Source organism: Phlebotomus papatasi, chromosome 2 (assembly GCF_024763615.1).
Source record: "Phlebotomus papatasi isolate M1 chromosome 2, Ppap_2.1, whole genome shotgun sequence".
Classification (NCBI taxonomy): Eukaryota; Metazoa; Arthropoda; class Insecta; order Diptera; family Psychodidae; genus Phlebotomus; species Phlebotomus papatasi.
In genome coordinates, this window is record NC_077223.1 from 94078494 (window position 1) to 94093578 (window position 15085).

Consider the following 15085-nt stretch of genomic DNA (forward strand, 5'->3'; position numbering starts at 1 on the left):
GCGAGCTATTTAATTGCTTTTTGATAATTTAATAGGCCATTTATCTTATATAATCCAATCCAAAGTTAAATTTTTCCAAAAAATCGTGAATGATAAGAAATTAGAGCAGTTAAGCCATATGGCTAAGTCTCAGGTCTGAAGCCCGTATTATTTTCAATGAAATCCAGATTTTTGACAGAGTTTAATACGTAAAGACACGATTTTTGTCGTATTTTTCACCACGTTTTGTCTTGTAAAATAATTTGTGATCAAATTTAAAAAAATTCTACCGTTTAAGTACGAGTTTAACTCATCAGCTAATACGAAGTATTTAGTTTTTTAGTGTCAGATGAATGAGAAGTCTTGTCCATTGAAAAACATGTTTTTTTTTTCAAAAATCGTATAGAGAAATTAGCTTCCAACGTTTGATTTTTTTTTAATTTTGAAGTTAAAATTTCAGAAAAAAATACTTTATACGTAGTACTTTCACATGTTTAAGAGCTCAAATTATTTTTTTTATTATGTTTAAAAAAAGATTTAAGTAAATATGCTGTTTTTTTTAGTCTGCCTGATCCACGTAACTCCTTAATATTTCAATTTGCACAATATTTTCTATTGTTGCCAGATTTCTAGTTTGTCTCTATATGATAAAACTCCAAATTAATTAAATTAATTGCATTATAATTTTAAATTTAGCGAAAAAAAAAATTTATTTCCTAGCAAGAATATACCTCTTCAAGTGCTCTTATTTTCATAAGGTGAAAAATAAACAAAATCATTTATTCTTTTGGTTCTTAGGATCAATTACCTTTTATTGGTTTAAGAGAGATTTTTTTTCACAAAAAAAAAATTGCAAATCTACAAATTGATTTTGGCCACTGATGGCTGGAAAGTATGGTAATAAAATAGATTTATTTTGTTGCCAAAAAATTGTATACATTAATCAATATGAATTTAAAAAAGTGACGAAACAAAGCTTTCTGAGAGCAATGTTTTTTGAACACAAATTTAAAAGCTGAAAAGCTTTTCAATTCACCCGCGAAATATAATTTAATATTTTAAAAATGCAAACAAAAGCATTTTAGAGAACATTTTTTTTTAGGAAATTCCATTATAAAATGAATAAAAGCTTTATTTGGATGGAATAGCAGTTGTATATGAAATAAATATTTCTACATTTTAACATACATGTTTAATCCATGTGATACGCATTCTGTATGTATTTTGAGTATTCTATTTAGTGGTATAGAATAGTCCAAAGTTTTCAATGTTTCATACGTCCTACATTTCAAATATTTGGTAAACTTTCATCATAACTTTGAACTCTATTGGAAGTCGTATAAAATATGGTATTATGTAGGACTTTGTTATTGTAAAAATTTCTATATGGATGAAATGAATTCGTTCTTTCTGCCGAAATGGCATATTTGAAAAGTTTGCCCATTAGGAGAAGAAGTTATAGCAAAATCCTACAGTAATTTGTTCAATTGATATTTGAATAGGGTTCTTGATACACAAGTTAAAATTACATATTTGAGGAAATTTGTTTTGCTGATTTAGACTAATTTTTCACTTATGTACACGTCAATTAGATAAATGTTTGTTCTTCTTCTAGAAAACATCTTTTCCTGGTTTGCAAAATAGATACTAATGATGATAATTGAGAAAGTTTACTGTTTCTTCCGGAAAATATACTATAACAAACTATGAGGATGGCTTCTGTTGTACGAATATCAAAGGGACAGAAACATGTTTGAGTGAAGAAATACGTAGTGGAATTTATTTTCAAATCCGCTTAAGGACTACGCTTCTAAAGGACTATAAGACGCACAAAAGAAGATACACAATTGAGGAGATACTAGAACAAATGAAAAATTCCCTCTGAAATGTAATTCCGTCTGTCCAGTATGTTGTGATTGTGATTCTATCCATGAACAATTGGAATCTCTGTGCACAAGTACAGTTTGATATGGGAGAAATGGGGAGTTGGGAAGGGAGAAATGCCTTGGGTTGCTAAAGGATGATTCTTCTGGGAGCTCTAGGGGATGGGGATGAATTGTGTGAGAAAACACACTCTATTGAACTGCCCCCCATTCCATGTAAAGAAATATTTTCGACGTTGTACACCATTGGGAAATCCTCTTTAGAGATTTGCTCTTCTTCCAAGGCTAGACTATATCAACTGAATTTCACAAAAAGAGCTCCAATGTGCTCGTTTGTACCTGACGAAGGTGCTGTCGCCTTGAATTTTGGAGCTATTATTGTTGGTGTTGTTGACTGTGATTCTGGAAAAAGACGACTTTGTTGGATCGATGTCACACGTTTATATATAGATATCGAATTGCATATCTTTCGCTCCGTGGAATTCACAAGTTGGGATTTCTCCCAATAATCCCACTGAAATGGATTCTAAGGAGTTTGGAGACTGCAGGTGCAACTAACCCTGTCCCATATTTCTCACGTTTTGCGCCGCTCCAATGGACTGTCGCTTGTTATTGTGGTTGAGGAAAATAATATCCAGGAAGACTTCCTTCAGTGCAATCCACTTAACTCGTTTCACAAGAATTGACTGCGAATTTCCTGCACCGTCTCTAGATCACATTCACTGTGTTAGCAATCAACAATAGTGAACGACAATAGGTGAAGTATACACAATTTTTACAACACACCACCCTCCTTTCTCAATGAAATTCCACTGATAATCCTTTTCCTCTAACTCTCTCTCTATTGTGAGTTTTTTCCCCATCTGTTTATTCGTTTTCTCACAGAATCACTGAAAGAAAAATTCCTCTTTTGCCTTATTGTGATTACTGATTCGACATAACGCATCATAGACTGGCATCGTAAGGGCCGCGACAGACCTAAGGATTAGCCGAGAGACGGCTTAGCGTAATTTTATTCCAAATAATGATTAAACTATATTTTCATAAATTTCCACTAAGTCGTCTCTCGGCTTAAGTCGTAAGTGTGTCTAGGGCATAATTGATAATCTATAATACTGCAAATATATAGGGAAAAAGAGGCAGTTCAGGAAGAAAAGGGAACTGAAACCTTCATCTTAATGGAGCAGAATCTATCTAAGAAACATAAATAACAAGCAGTTTTATTGGATTTTAAAAATTTAATCATCTAATAGATAAATTACTTTTAAGACTTTTAATAATCTAATTCAAAGTTAAAATTTTCTTTAAAATCTTTACTGATAAGGTATTAGAGAAGTTAAACCATATGTCTAAATTTTAGGTCTAAAGTCTATATAACACGGTCTTCATACCTAAGGTTTAGAAAAACAGCTTAACTTCTCTGATTTCTTAACCCTTTAAGGACTTTAAGGACAAATGGGATACCGGTGACCCAAAAATCAAAACTAATTGATCTGCCTATTTAGAGGACAAAATAACTTTCTATATTCAAAAAAAAAAAAAATGTTTTTGATTTTGGTACACCGGTGTCCCGGTGTCTCACTTGAACTTAAAGGGTTAAAAAACAAGATTTTTTTAAATTTTGAATTAGGACTGATGGATATTAAAGACATATGATTCCATTAGATTTTGAAAAATCACTAAAATTGGTTGTTACTTAAAATTTTGAGACATTCGCGAAAGAGAACTGGGCTAAACCTCCAATTTGAAAATTCAGTTAGTCCAATATTTATTAAAATCATTGACTTTGCAAGAAATGTCGTTTGAATTGCACAAAAGTTCTCATTTCGACTAATTTCTTAATAATTATTGGAATAAAAATAATTTTTTTTCATCTAGTTTTTTGTGGATGTTAAGATACTTGTAATAAGAATATCTATTACAATTTTTTAAATTAGTTATGGCACAGTTTAACAAAAACTAAACTAGTTTTCTGACTCCCATTGTAAAGTATTTTAATTCATAACGCAGTGAGATACTTTAACTATTTTTCATTAAAAGTGAGAAATGAAAAAAAGAAACATATTTTCTAAAACATAATGAAATAATTCAAGTCATTCAAGAAAATTTTAAAGTTTAGAAAATTCATCGTTTCAGAATTTTAAAATTTCTAATAAGATAATGCATAATTAACTTTTCATGTCAAGGAATATGTTTTAGAATGTTAAAAATTTCCTTGCTCACAATTAAATTTTAAATTTTCGGAACTAACAATAACAACTCAATCTTATAAAATTTTGGAAAGGAATCTTAGTTGAAACATATATACGGTTTCATTCCATGCTACGTTATTATAAAATGATAAGTTTTCAGAAGGAACTACTTATTTGAAGTGGTTAAATTTCAACACACAGCAAAAAATATTTTGTAAAATTGTTCGTAAATGTTGTCCGTAAATGTTGGAGACTTATGAATTGTTTGTAAATTGTATAACCAACCAAAAAGTTCGTAAAAATTCGTTTGTTCTTCTACAAAAATTAGTTCGTATATTTTTGTTTTTCTGGCAAAACTTTACGAACAAATGTCAAAATTTTACGAACATGATTCTGTGTGTTTACGAACATAGAATTACGAACAAATGTTTGTAAACGAACAAAATTCTTATCAAGCGATCATGTTACGAACATTGTTTGTGAAAAAATACAAACTTTTACGAATTTTTTGGTTGGTTATACAATCTACGAGCATTTAGTAAGTCTCCAATAGGAATTCATTGAATTCACAAACATTTACAAATAATTTTTCGATTTTTTTCTGTAGTTTGGAAATAAAAGTCACTGTTCCGTTCTACCCCATATCGGATGGTGCTTTAGTTTCCCCAACTTTCAATAATACAGTGAAACTTGTTGTCCCTCTAATTTAGGGTAAAGTGATACAAGTTGGACATAGAGTTACAAGTTGGACAATTCGCCGGTACAAGTTGGACATTGCTTTTTTCTAACAACAAAATTTCTAATAACAAAATTAGTTTTTAAGCACAAGGAACCAAATTATAAAACTAAAGCATTAAAAATATACAAATAAAAATGAAGTACTAAATTTATCAAGAAAAAAAGCCCTGTCCAAATTGTACCATTGTCCAATTTATACTACTTTACCCTATATGTTATTTTCCCAAAATCCCAATTTCAAAAGTGCCCCACTTCTCCCTATTCGTTTCTCTTTCGTATTGGCTATTTGGAAAAAATACAGCTCAATTCTTAAACTAATTATTCTAAAAAGTAATATAATATGTTTTCTAAAGTCATTGAAGCGTGAAAGTGGCTCAACTTCCCAAACCACAAAATACTCTGTTTGGAAATGATATCGTGCTTTTTTTTCATGAATTAAATTTTTTCTCTCAGTGTATTCCCATACTCTTCTTGCGGGAAAATCATTCTTATCTTATCGAGGCGGGCCTTTTCTTGCGTGCAAAGATTCTAAATGAGTTTGGTGGGCGAAAAAGAGTGGTGAGATTACTCTTGAGATAATTTGGAATGTTTAGTGGCTTGGCTCAAAAGAAAACCCTGATGAATAAAGTCAAAGGGATTTTTTGGGTTTGTGAATCACCTCAGAAGGTGCTTCTTTAAATTCCTTCTCCCTCAACCACATTAAAGGCACCAACGTCAGAGTATTTGAGCGACAGAAATTTTTCGCTGAGATGAATGACGGTTATTTTGGTCGCGAAGCTAATTTATATTTCCACAGTGGGTGGGTTTTGGGTAAAACTTCGGTGTTTTCTGAGGGAAGAAGAAAAACAACGATTCAACCAGTGTTGGGCGGAAAACCCATTGGGAAAAAAATCGCAGGCTTTTTTTCTCATCTTTCCCCCATGCCAACATCACACATATATGTTTGTGTTGACGAACCTTCTAATTTTAAACCATAAAGTTCTCGTCGGGAAATCATCAGGGCATGATAATCAGTTTTGAGTGTGAGGGACTCAAATCCAAAATTATGTTTGTGAAAATCTCTCAGAAACGACTCGTGAGAAAATTTCTTGCTAAAGTGGATGGGAGTTGGTGTTATTTAAACTCACAACCAACGAGTCAAGATGAAATGGGAGATGAAGAAAAAAACCGAAGAGGAAAATGTAATAATTTTTTTTTTGATGAAAATACGAAAAAGAAAACCAGCCACTTGCTGTATCCACCTTTAAGTGCCCTAACCTCAAGTTCACACACGGAAGAGGATGAAGAGGAGACGATTGGTGTTAGAGTGAAAAACGGAAATTCGAGATAGAAATAAGAAGTGGAAGGTGGTTGAAATGGTACCCTCACTACAACAGCACTACACCGAAAAAAGTGCCATTGGTTTTTAATAAAAATTGTACAAAATATTTAGAATTTTGGATAACTCTTTTCCATTGTATAATTGGTTTTAGAAACTAAAATTTTAGGTGAGAATTTTACGAACTTTGGTTCAATGTTAATTCTATTTATGTACAGAGAAATCGTCAATCAGAGCAAATGACACTCAAATCATCAATTGGTAGAGCACTCTTCTAGTTAAAGAGGGGTCTCTAGTTCGATTCTGTGTGGAGGCAGGAATTTTTCCTATCTCCACTGAGAAAAAACTGCATGATTTGAGTGCCATTTGCTAAAGTTTTAGTTTTAGGCTTTAATAAACAAAATAAATTTTGAAAATCAATATACAGATATTAAAAAAATTTAATATGAAGATAGTAAATTACAAGAACAATAACTTCGAAATTAAATTCAAAAAGTCAGTTGGTGTCACTTTAGATAAAGCATCTTCTCTGTTTAAATTCAAAAAGAGTATGAGAAAACTATTTTTATTCCCTACATTTTGGGTAGAATTAGAATTTATTATTTAAAGTTTATGATAATGCTTTTGAGTGCGCGATCTTGAAATCAGATATTGTTATTCAGACAGCCATGTTCAGTAATAAGTGTCCATTGCCGCCTTAGAATGAAAGACTAAGCTGCAGAGCATCTAGTACCTTTCATGAACTGTATTATTAAAGAATTAAAAAAAAAAAAACAAAGCAAAAAAATAGAGAAAATTAAGAATTTGACTAAGACTTTTAAAAAATGAATAAACTTCATTTCTTAAAAAGTTCTTAAAATAAATAAAGCGTGTTGAAGAAATTCTAATGAAAAATTTGTATTGAAGTTCTAGCATAATAAAATTTACTATTCACGTATTACATTTTAATATGCTAATAGTATAATTGTTTGGGAATAATTTTAGATAAAATCTAAAATCCAAATATCATTATATTTAATTATCAATTTTAGCTTAATATTTTAAATAGTTGACTAGTAGAAATGTTATGGGAATTTGTAGTTTTTACTATCTCTTATCTCTTAGTGTATGTTGATAACGTTTTTGTGTTTTTCTCGTTTTCGCCCTATGCAATGGCAGGAATTTCATATGGCTTTACGAATTGCAAATTGGAAGACTAAAGTCAAAAGAATGACAATCACTCTTATCGTTCTATCGCAATTTGTGTCTTTTTTTTCTTGGCTGCCACTGAGCATCTTCTATAATTAAAATGTCTCAATTTATAGCCACGGTATGTAAATAATTTGATGCTTGTTTTTTGTCGTCTGCCAAGCTCCATTCATTTTCCGACTTGCATCGGAGAAAAATAGACAACTAAAAGGTGTACTTTTCTAACAAGGCAACACAGAGAAGTCTTGTGCCTGTTCCTTTCGTTGTACATCTAACAAAAAAAGGCAATTATTTTTAGAATGTGATTCCCATGACGCCAAAGAGGAATTTCACGAGAAAAAAAGGGAACAAAACTATGACAGAGAGAGAGAGAGAGTTGTGGAGACAGCGTGGTATTTTGTCTGGAATTTAATCCATGGAAATGATCCTAATCCAATCACTATACTTTGTCACAATAGCTGGACACAAATCTTCCAGGAGTCGAGGGCAACGGAACACACTCCGCGCGATCGCGATTCGGTGGGACTTTTGAAATACTACGCAAACGGGACGCACCGTGTCCGATATTTGCAACTCAACTGAGATCTCAGATTGATCTCAATGCGATGTGGGGCTTCGTGATCTCCACTCTTGCGCACCACCAACACTATCATCACGCCAAATGATCCCGTACGACGGTATGTTGTGCAATGTATACAACTCAGCATGAGACGTCGTCGTTGGCGTCTTTGCAGGCTATGGACCTAGCGTCTTCAGAGGCTATTCCAACAGCCAAGTCAGTGAGAGTATTGGTCACGGAGTTTGGTAGTGTGAGGCAGTGCCTAAATTTAGATGACCAAATGAACTCGTTTGAAAGAATTAAAATAACGACTAGTATGCTTCTACTTCGAACAGGGCAGAAACCAGGAGTAAAATAGTATAAAAAATTTGAAAATTTGGCTCCTATAAAAATGGTTATGGCGATGAATGTATATTGTTATAATTTAAAAGTTTATAAAACTTTTGAAATTTTTACTGAGAGAAATCCGAAAAAGTTAAAATAACATTCCGGAAATGTTAATTTTACCCTGCAGTATTGGTTCGAAATCGGTGTAAATATTACCCTTTTTAGGTGTATTGGGGGTTAGAGTTACCCTTTTTCATGTTCAGTTTACCCTTAAAAAGGTGTAAAATTAACATTAAAAATGTTGATATATTTTTACACCTAAAAAGTGTTAAAGTTATGGGGACAAAAAGTTAATCACACCCTCTTTTTTTCTCAGTGTTCCCGCTCTGTAAAGTGGATCTACTTTTACATATCTTTTCGAATCTGACATCACGATGCTCATCCTACAAATTGTTCGTTATACGACTTATAGCCTCTAAACACTAGGGATATTTAAGTCCATATTGAAGCAAATTCCCTATGCATGTGTAGGAAAACTCTTCATCAATATGGACATAAATTTCTCTGGTGTGGGAGGCCATTAGGGACGAATTTTCTATAGTTAACAACTCCATAATATACGCAATGTGTTACGTTGGTTAACTTGTAGAGGTAAGTATCTCGACTGCGAATTTTCTTTATACAACTAGAATGTTTTTTGATGTCCAGTGTGAGCCACTGAAGTTATTGAAAATGGGCTTAGGATTAACAATCGAAATTTTGTAAAACAGAAAATAATAATACTGGTTCAAGAAATTCATTTGCAAAATGAGGTAGTTATCTAAGGGATGTTATCGAATTAATATAAACCCATAGAAAAATGGAAAATTCTTAAACAGAAACACCCAGGAATTTAATTTCAAATTCCATCCAATGAATACCAATACCCTAATCCTAAATCCTTGATCATTTAGTTTTAATCGTAATTTGCAAATCTGTAGACATTTTTCATTTTTCAGCTAATGCTGAACTTAAGTTCCTGATCTCTTAATGTGAAAGAGGTAGGGATTCTAGCCCATTTCATTCGCTCACTCAGAGCTTATAAACTTAACCGCCTCGGGGATTCACGTTCAAATTAAGTTCCCAGGATCTTATATTATATATTCTTAAATTTAGAGTCAAAATTTTTCTATATGATATTATGGTTAATTCCAGTTAATTCAATTTGGGCGAGGTTTTCAAAAATGTGGTACAGATCTCATGTGGTAAATCGTACAGCACTACAATCCTCACTGTTTTCAAATATTCTTCTGAACCATAGATCTTTATTAAACAAACGCGTAAAGCCTTACACGGGCTTCATTTCTAAGTCTCATCCATATGATTTAACTGATCTAATTTTTTTATTATTCAAGATTTTTTTTTGGCAAAATTTAACTTACGATTGGATTATTAAGGGTAACTTATTTATTATTGAATTCTGAAAACTACCTATTAAGATTATGAGACCTTCGGTAACTGGGCTAAACCCGTAGTCTAAAGACCGCTTTAACTAGGTCTTTGCTTTGTTTGAGAGGATGATCTCTCGAGTGCCAGGTTTTGGTCCTTGAAGGTTGGCAGTTTCGAATTCTACATAAGCATGAGGCTCATAAGAGGCTCATTTTGTTCATAAGAATATGAATGAACCATATTTAACAGTTTTAAAGAATTAACTTTATTCTTTGATAAGATGAGGTTTACTCAGTCTTTGATACACTTAACAGAGTGGATCAGAATGTTCGTTAGTCTAAAGTGGAAAACAGAAGCGGGTCACATGCTCAATTTGGGAAGAGCCCTGAGTAAGGGTAAAATCAGCAATTTATTGTATCACCTCTTTAGGGGTTACGTGGGTCACGATAGCTAAAAAACGGTAGGGGGAAGTGGGGCACCTTTAAAATTGTGATTTTTCACCTATTTTTAAATAAAATTGAGCCTTATCGTGATAAAATTTAGCTGCACAATCAGATTGAGAAGCTAAATTATATCACGATAAGGCTTAATTTTATTTAAAAATAGGTGAAAAATCCCAGTTTCAAAGGTGTCCCATTTTCAAAGGTGCCCCACTTCCCCCTATATTTCTCTTTGGAGGAGTATTTCAATCTTCCAAGTATTTGTTACGCGCATAATGCCTTAGATACACATACGACTTAAGCTAAGACATGGCTTAAAATAATGATCAGATTACATTTCCATTAGTTTGTGACTAATCCGTCTTTCGGCTTAAAACGGAAAATGGCTTAGTTAGTAGGAAATTGAAGGCAATTTAGTCAACTCAATATTTTGATTATAAAAACGTAAAGCCGTCTCTCGACTTAAGTCGTAAGTGTATCTAGGATTATGTGGATCAAAATAGACAAAAAAGAGCATTTCTCCAATATTTTTTTATCATATTGAAAAATGTATTTAATTCAAGCTTATAAGCACGTAAAAGTACAACATTTAAACTATTCATTCATTCATTCATTTTCAACCGCTTATCCCTATTGGGGTCGTTTGAACTATTGGGACATTTAAACTATATTTTCCGAAATTTTCATTCAAAAATTTAAAAAATTCAGCTTCTGGGACTTGATTTTGAGAGACCTTTTTGAAAAACATACTTTTCGGCGGACAAATTTATCAGTGTATATTCATACCAAATCCAAATATGAAATATTTCCTGCTATCTGATGAATTAAGCTAGTCCATGAACGAATAATTAAAAAAAAATTATATTTAAGTTTTTAGGAGAATTTCACACAAAAAAAACCATTTTAGACGTATATAATACTACGTTTCGTCTTATAGAATGAGTTTTGATAAAGTAAACATGAAATCCTTTGTTAAAGGACTTGTTTAATTCATCAACTAACAGAAAATATTTTGTTTTTAGATTTCAGATGGACCAATTCCGAAAAATCTTGTCTAAAGTATGTTTTTTTTAATTCCTAAAAATCAAGTACTTATGACTGAATTCTAAAGTTTTTAATTGAAAATTTCAGAAAATATAGTAGTTTAAATGTTGTATACTTTGCTTAAGAGCTTGAATGTAAATGTTTTTTAGACTGAAAAAATTTAGAGAATTTTTTTAGTCTTCTTGACCCACGTAACCCCTTAAGTATGTAAAGCAACCCAACTTTTGGTTAGTAAATTATTAAATATAGCGACTTGAGGTTTCCGGGACCCAACAGCTCAACCTATCGATAAGAGGAATGATTAAATATCTTCCATGTCACTCCAGTACTTTCTTTACACACCTAAACAAATTATTATGAAACTAATTCGTTGTGCATAGCATTGGCTTCATTTCTTCAAAAAATTCTTTAAAAGAAATATTTATTGTTATTTGTAAATTATAATAATTATTATTATTTGTAATGTATTAGATATTCCATATTATTAAATAGATTAATGGACTTCGCATTAGTACTTTCCTAAATCAAAGTGTATTTTACCTTGATCTTACCAAATTTCTAGTATGATAGCAATCTTAGAAAATTTTTCTGCCATGACAAAAATTTTGGTTATAAAATGAGATAGCAGTAATTTATATAAGAACATGAAATAGAAAGTTTATTAAATGTCTCGGTTGTGTAAGGTAAGCATTTCCGTTTACCTATGTATAGTTGAGAATTAATCCTTTCTATAAAAGTTAATCCATTTATTGCCAATGCAGTTTTCACATGACTGGTACGAGAACTATATCTCTTTTCGAGACATTTTTGAGCTTCCAAAAAATTTATGGAGGATGAAATTTAATTAATTTCTGATAAATTTTTTCCCGTAATTTATCGCCCTGGCCATTTTTCTCCTTAGACTGTTCTGGTATATAATTCCGAATTTTCTCTTACCGTACATTTTTCTTCGTCCAATGCTAAACTTTTTCCGTTCTCTTTTGTTCCCTTCTCAATACGCGTACATTTTCTTCGAGTGTGCAATCGGAAAATACTCCAAAAATACTTTTTGCATTGAAATATTTCGTTGCTGAACTCTTCTCGAAAAATTTGTTTTGTAATGTTGAAAATTCACTGGAGAATTTTCATCTTATTCTTTGCAAGTAATCTCTCGGTTTGGGAATATGAAGAAAAATTTATAAAGTTGTGCAATTTGTCAATTTCACGGACTAAGAAAAATTCCACAAACTTTTCATGTGGTGCACTCTTTTTCTTTTTTTTTTCTTGTTTTGTTTGAATATTGGAAAATTCTTCTACATACAACTTGACAAACATCATGCAACATCTGGTGATTTTTCAAGATTTTCTCGCTAAAATAAACACTGAACACCAGTTTAGGTCCAATATCAGTTTCAAAAAAGAGAACTCACTTTTCCCGTTCTATGTATGTGTGGTGTATTCGTGAAGTTTTCCTGTATTCTTAGACATTCAACCTGTAAAGATTTTCATCAGAAGTGAAACTATTCGTCAAAAAGAGAACTGAGGTAAAGTAAATAATCTTGATGCAGACAGTTCATGTATGTATAAACAAATTATTTGAAAGAGTTGATCTGAAGAGGCATGCTGAAAAAAGAGGTATTCACAGTGAATAAAACTTCCTATTTCCTTCTTAAGGGCAGAATCACATTGACAATAAAATGCTCGCCGTAGCCTCACCGTATTTCATTAACTTACGCATTTTTATTGCAATTCTTACGCAAATTTTCCATTACCGTATTACCTTATCTCATACTCGGTGGCCCTAGGTGAAAATAATATAAGAAAATTGAAGAAATAAAACGAAAATACGACATACGGTGAGCAAAAAAAACTCTAAGAGAAATTAATCGTACAGTTTTTTTTTGCTCACCGTTTTTCGCATTTTCGTTTTATTTCTTCAATTTTCTTATATTATTTTCACCTAGTGGCACCGAGTATGAGATAAGGTAATACGGTAATCGAGAATTTGCGTAAGAATTGCAATGAAAATGCGTAAATTAACGAAATACGGTAAGCATTTTACTGTCAATGTGATTCTGCCCTAAAAGTAAAAAAAAAATGTTAGATGAATCAGCGAATAAATAAAATTTATAGCGTTGAATAATGCTTTAATTTCAGTCGAGAGTCCTCCGAATTTATTTTATGTTTAAATTTAAAGCTTATGGAAAATTATATTTAAGAATACAAAAATTGTACGTATCTGTACGTATTGATATTTTGTTTAGTGTTTAGTCCTATATTTGTTGTTGATTTATACTCGGTCAATCTCTTTGTAATTTTATCATTTATTTTTACATAATTATAAATTCGTTAGTTTCAGTTGTATATGAAATTCTTTGGGTAATTGATATACAATCCAAAATCTCTTAACAATATTTGACTAATTTAACGAATTCTTTATTTCATTAATAATTTATCTAACCTTTATTGAGGTAGTTCCACAATAAGAAGGTAATTAGCTTCCTTGTTTTACTTATGCGTTTAACTTATTTCCACATTTACGCATAAAATAAATATCAATAATGTATAGCATAAATTATGCATAAAAAGTATAAATTTAAATATTTGTTTTCAAAATCCCAAATATTTAAACAAGTGTAATTTATTTTTACTGCTCGAGCTCCACACATAAATCAGTAATGGAAAGTGAGAATATATCGTACAATTTAAAGCTTTATAATTATTAAATTTTTCCTATGCTTCTCAATAAATGTGACTCATCGCTTCATACCCTAAAAACTAGGGGAACGTGCCTAGTTTATAAAATTAATTGCTGAATTACATTAATTCAAAAATATTGGAAAAATTTAATTTTTATGTAGCTCAACCTCCAAAATTTCCACCTTCCATCCCACTGGGACCATTTTTCTCAACATACATATCTTGACGTTATAGACGATTTCTGAGAAATAATGTCACACTATTTGTCCATCTGTATGTATGTCCGGTGCGACCGGCTGTCGTCAGCTCCAGAGGCCAAATAGTTAGAGATACATACAGCAGAGCCTCGCTATAGTCCATATTTTGCTCCAGATTTGACACTTGGGTCGCACTATAGTCCATGTCATTTTTTAAAATTATCAACGACTTTTAGTATTGAAATTGCTCGACGGCCTCCACTTTCTTTGCGATTGTGGTACTTGTCCTCGCTCTCTTCATTATGGATCACAATTATCACAACTACTCAATAAAGTTTGCCAAAAATATTAAAATAATTATGACAACATTGCATGTCGCGTACTAAAAAACATAACCTAACTTAAAATCAGTATTTTGAAATCAACGATCGATAAATTGTGGACTATATAGAGCGATGGGCTATAGCGGGGTTCTACTGTATAGATTTGGCAATCGACAAAATTTATGATAACGATTCTTAAAAGTCAAACAAGGGTTTCTCGACATTCATTTATCCATTATGTTTTTGCATAGAAGCACTGATACCTAATTGAATTTTTTTTCCTAAAGAAAATTCAATTATCAGTCTCATATATTTCGAAATTGTGAGTTAAAAGTTATCTAGAAATACATATTTCATAATGTTCGCCAAAATAATACAAAAACTACGAGCAAATTTGTTTAAGTCGCGGTGCAATGTCTGCAAAATTTTCACAAGGAAAAGTGAAAAGTAACTTCATTTTTTATTAGGCTTGATGGGGCCCTGGGACAAAGATTAAAAGGCTCTGTAGAGCGTATTTATCAACCTAAAAGGGTTATGTTTGTGCTTTCTGGAAAGGTCTTGGAATTTCCAATAAAACTGAACCAGTGCCAATCGATTATGAACCGATAATAAATTAACAAATTATCGATAAGTAATTTTTGTACGAAATGAAATTTTGTTACACTTGAGCCATTTTGGACGATCTTTTGAGTGATTCAATATGTTTAATAAATCGGTTGTGAACCGGTAAACGGTAAACGATGCGAAAGTACTTTTTAGGTATAGCGTCTATCATGAGTTCAAGCATTCT

General features: G+C 31.7%; 1 protein-coding gene across 44 annotated transcripts in view; it reads right to left on the reverse strand.

Moving 5' to 3' along the window:
• The window catches only part of LOC129802464 (sorbin and SH3 domain-containing protein 1), a 139172-nt gene that overhangs the window by 71215 nt on the left and 52872 nt on the right, over positions 1-15085 (reverse strand). For 3 of the 44 annotated variants that reach the window (XM_055848310.1, XM_055848302.1, XM_055848298.1), the window contains exons 1-3: positions 7744-7884; positions 2422-2584; positions 2202-2264 (exon numbers count right to left, since the gene is read on the reverse strand). The exons of 26 other annotated variants lie outside the window; for them this stretch is intronic. In XM_055848310.1, the coding sequence (XP_055704285.1) occupies positions 2202-2264; positions 2422-2431 (73 nt within the window). In that variant the 5' untranslated portion in view covers positions 2432-2584; positions 7744-7884. Of the gene's footprint in view, positions 1-2201; positions 2265-2421; positions 2753-7743; positions 7893-15085 lie in introns of those variants that run through there. 15 more of the 44 variants (XM_055848309.1, XM_055848301.1, XM_055848296.1 and 12 more) reach the window with 8 other exon arrangements.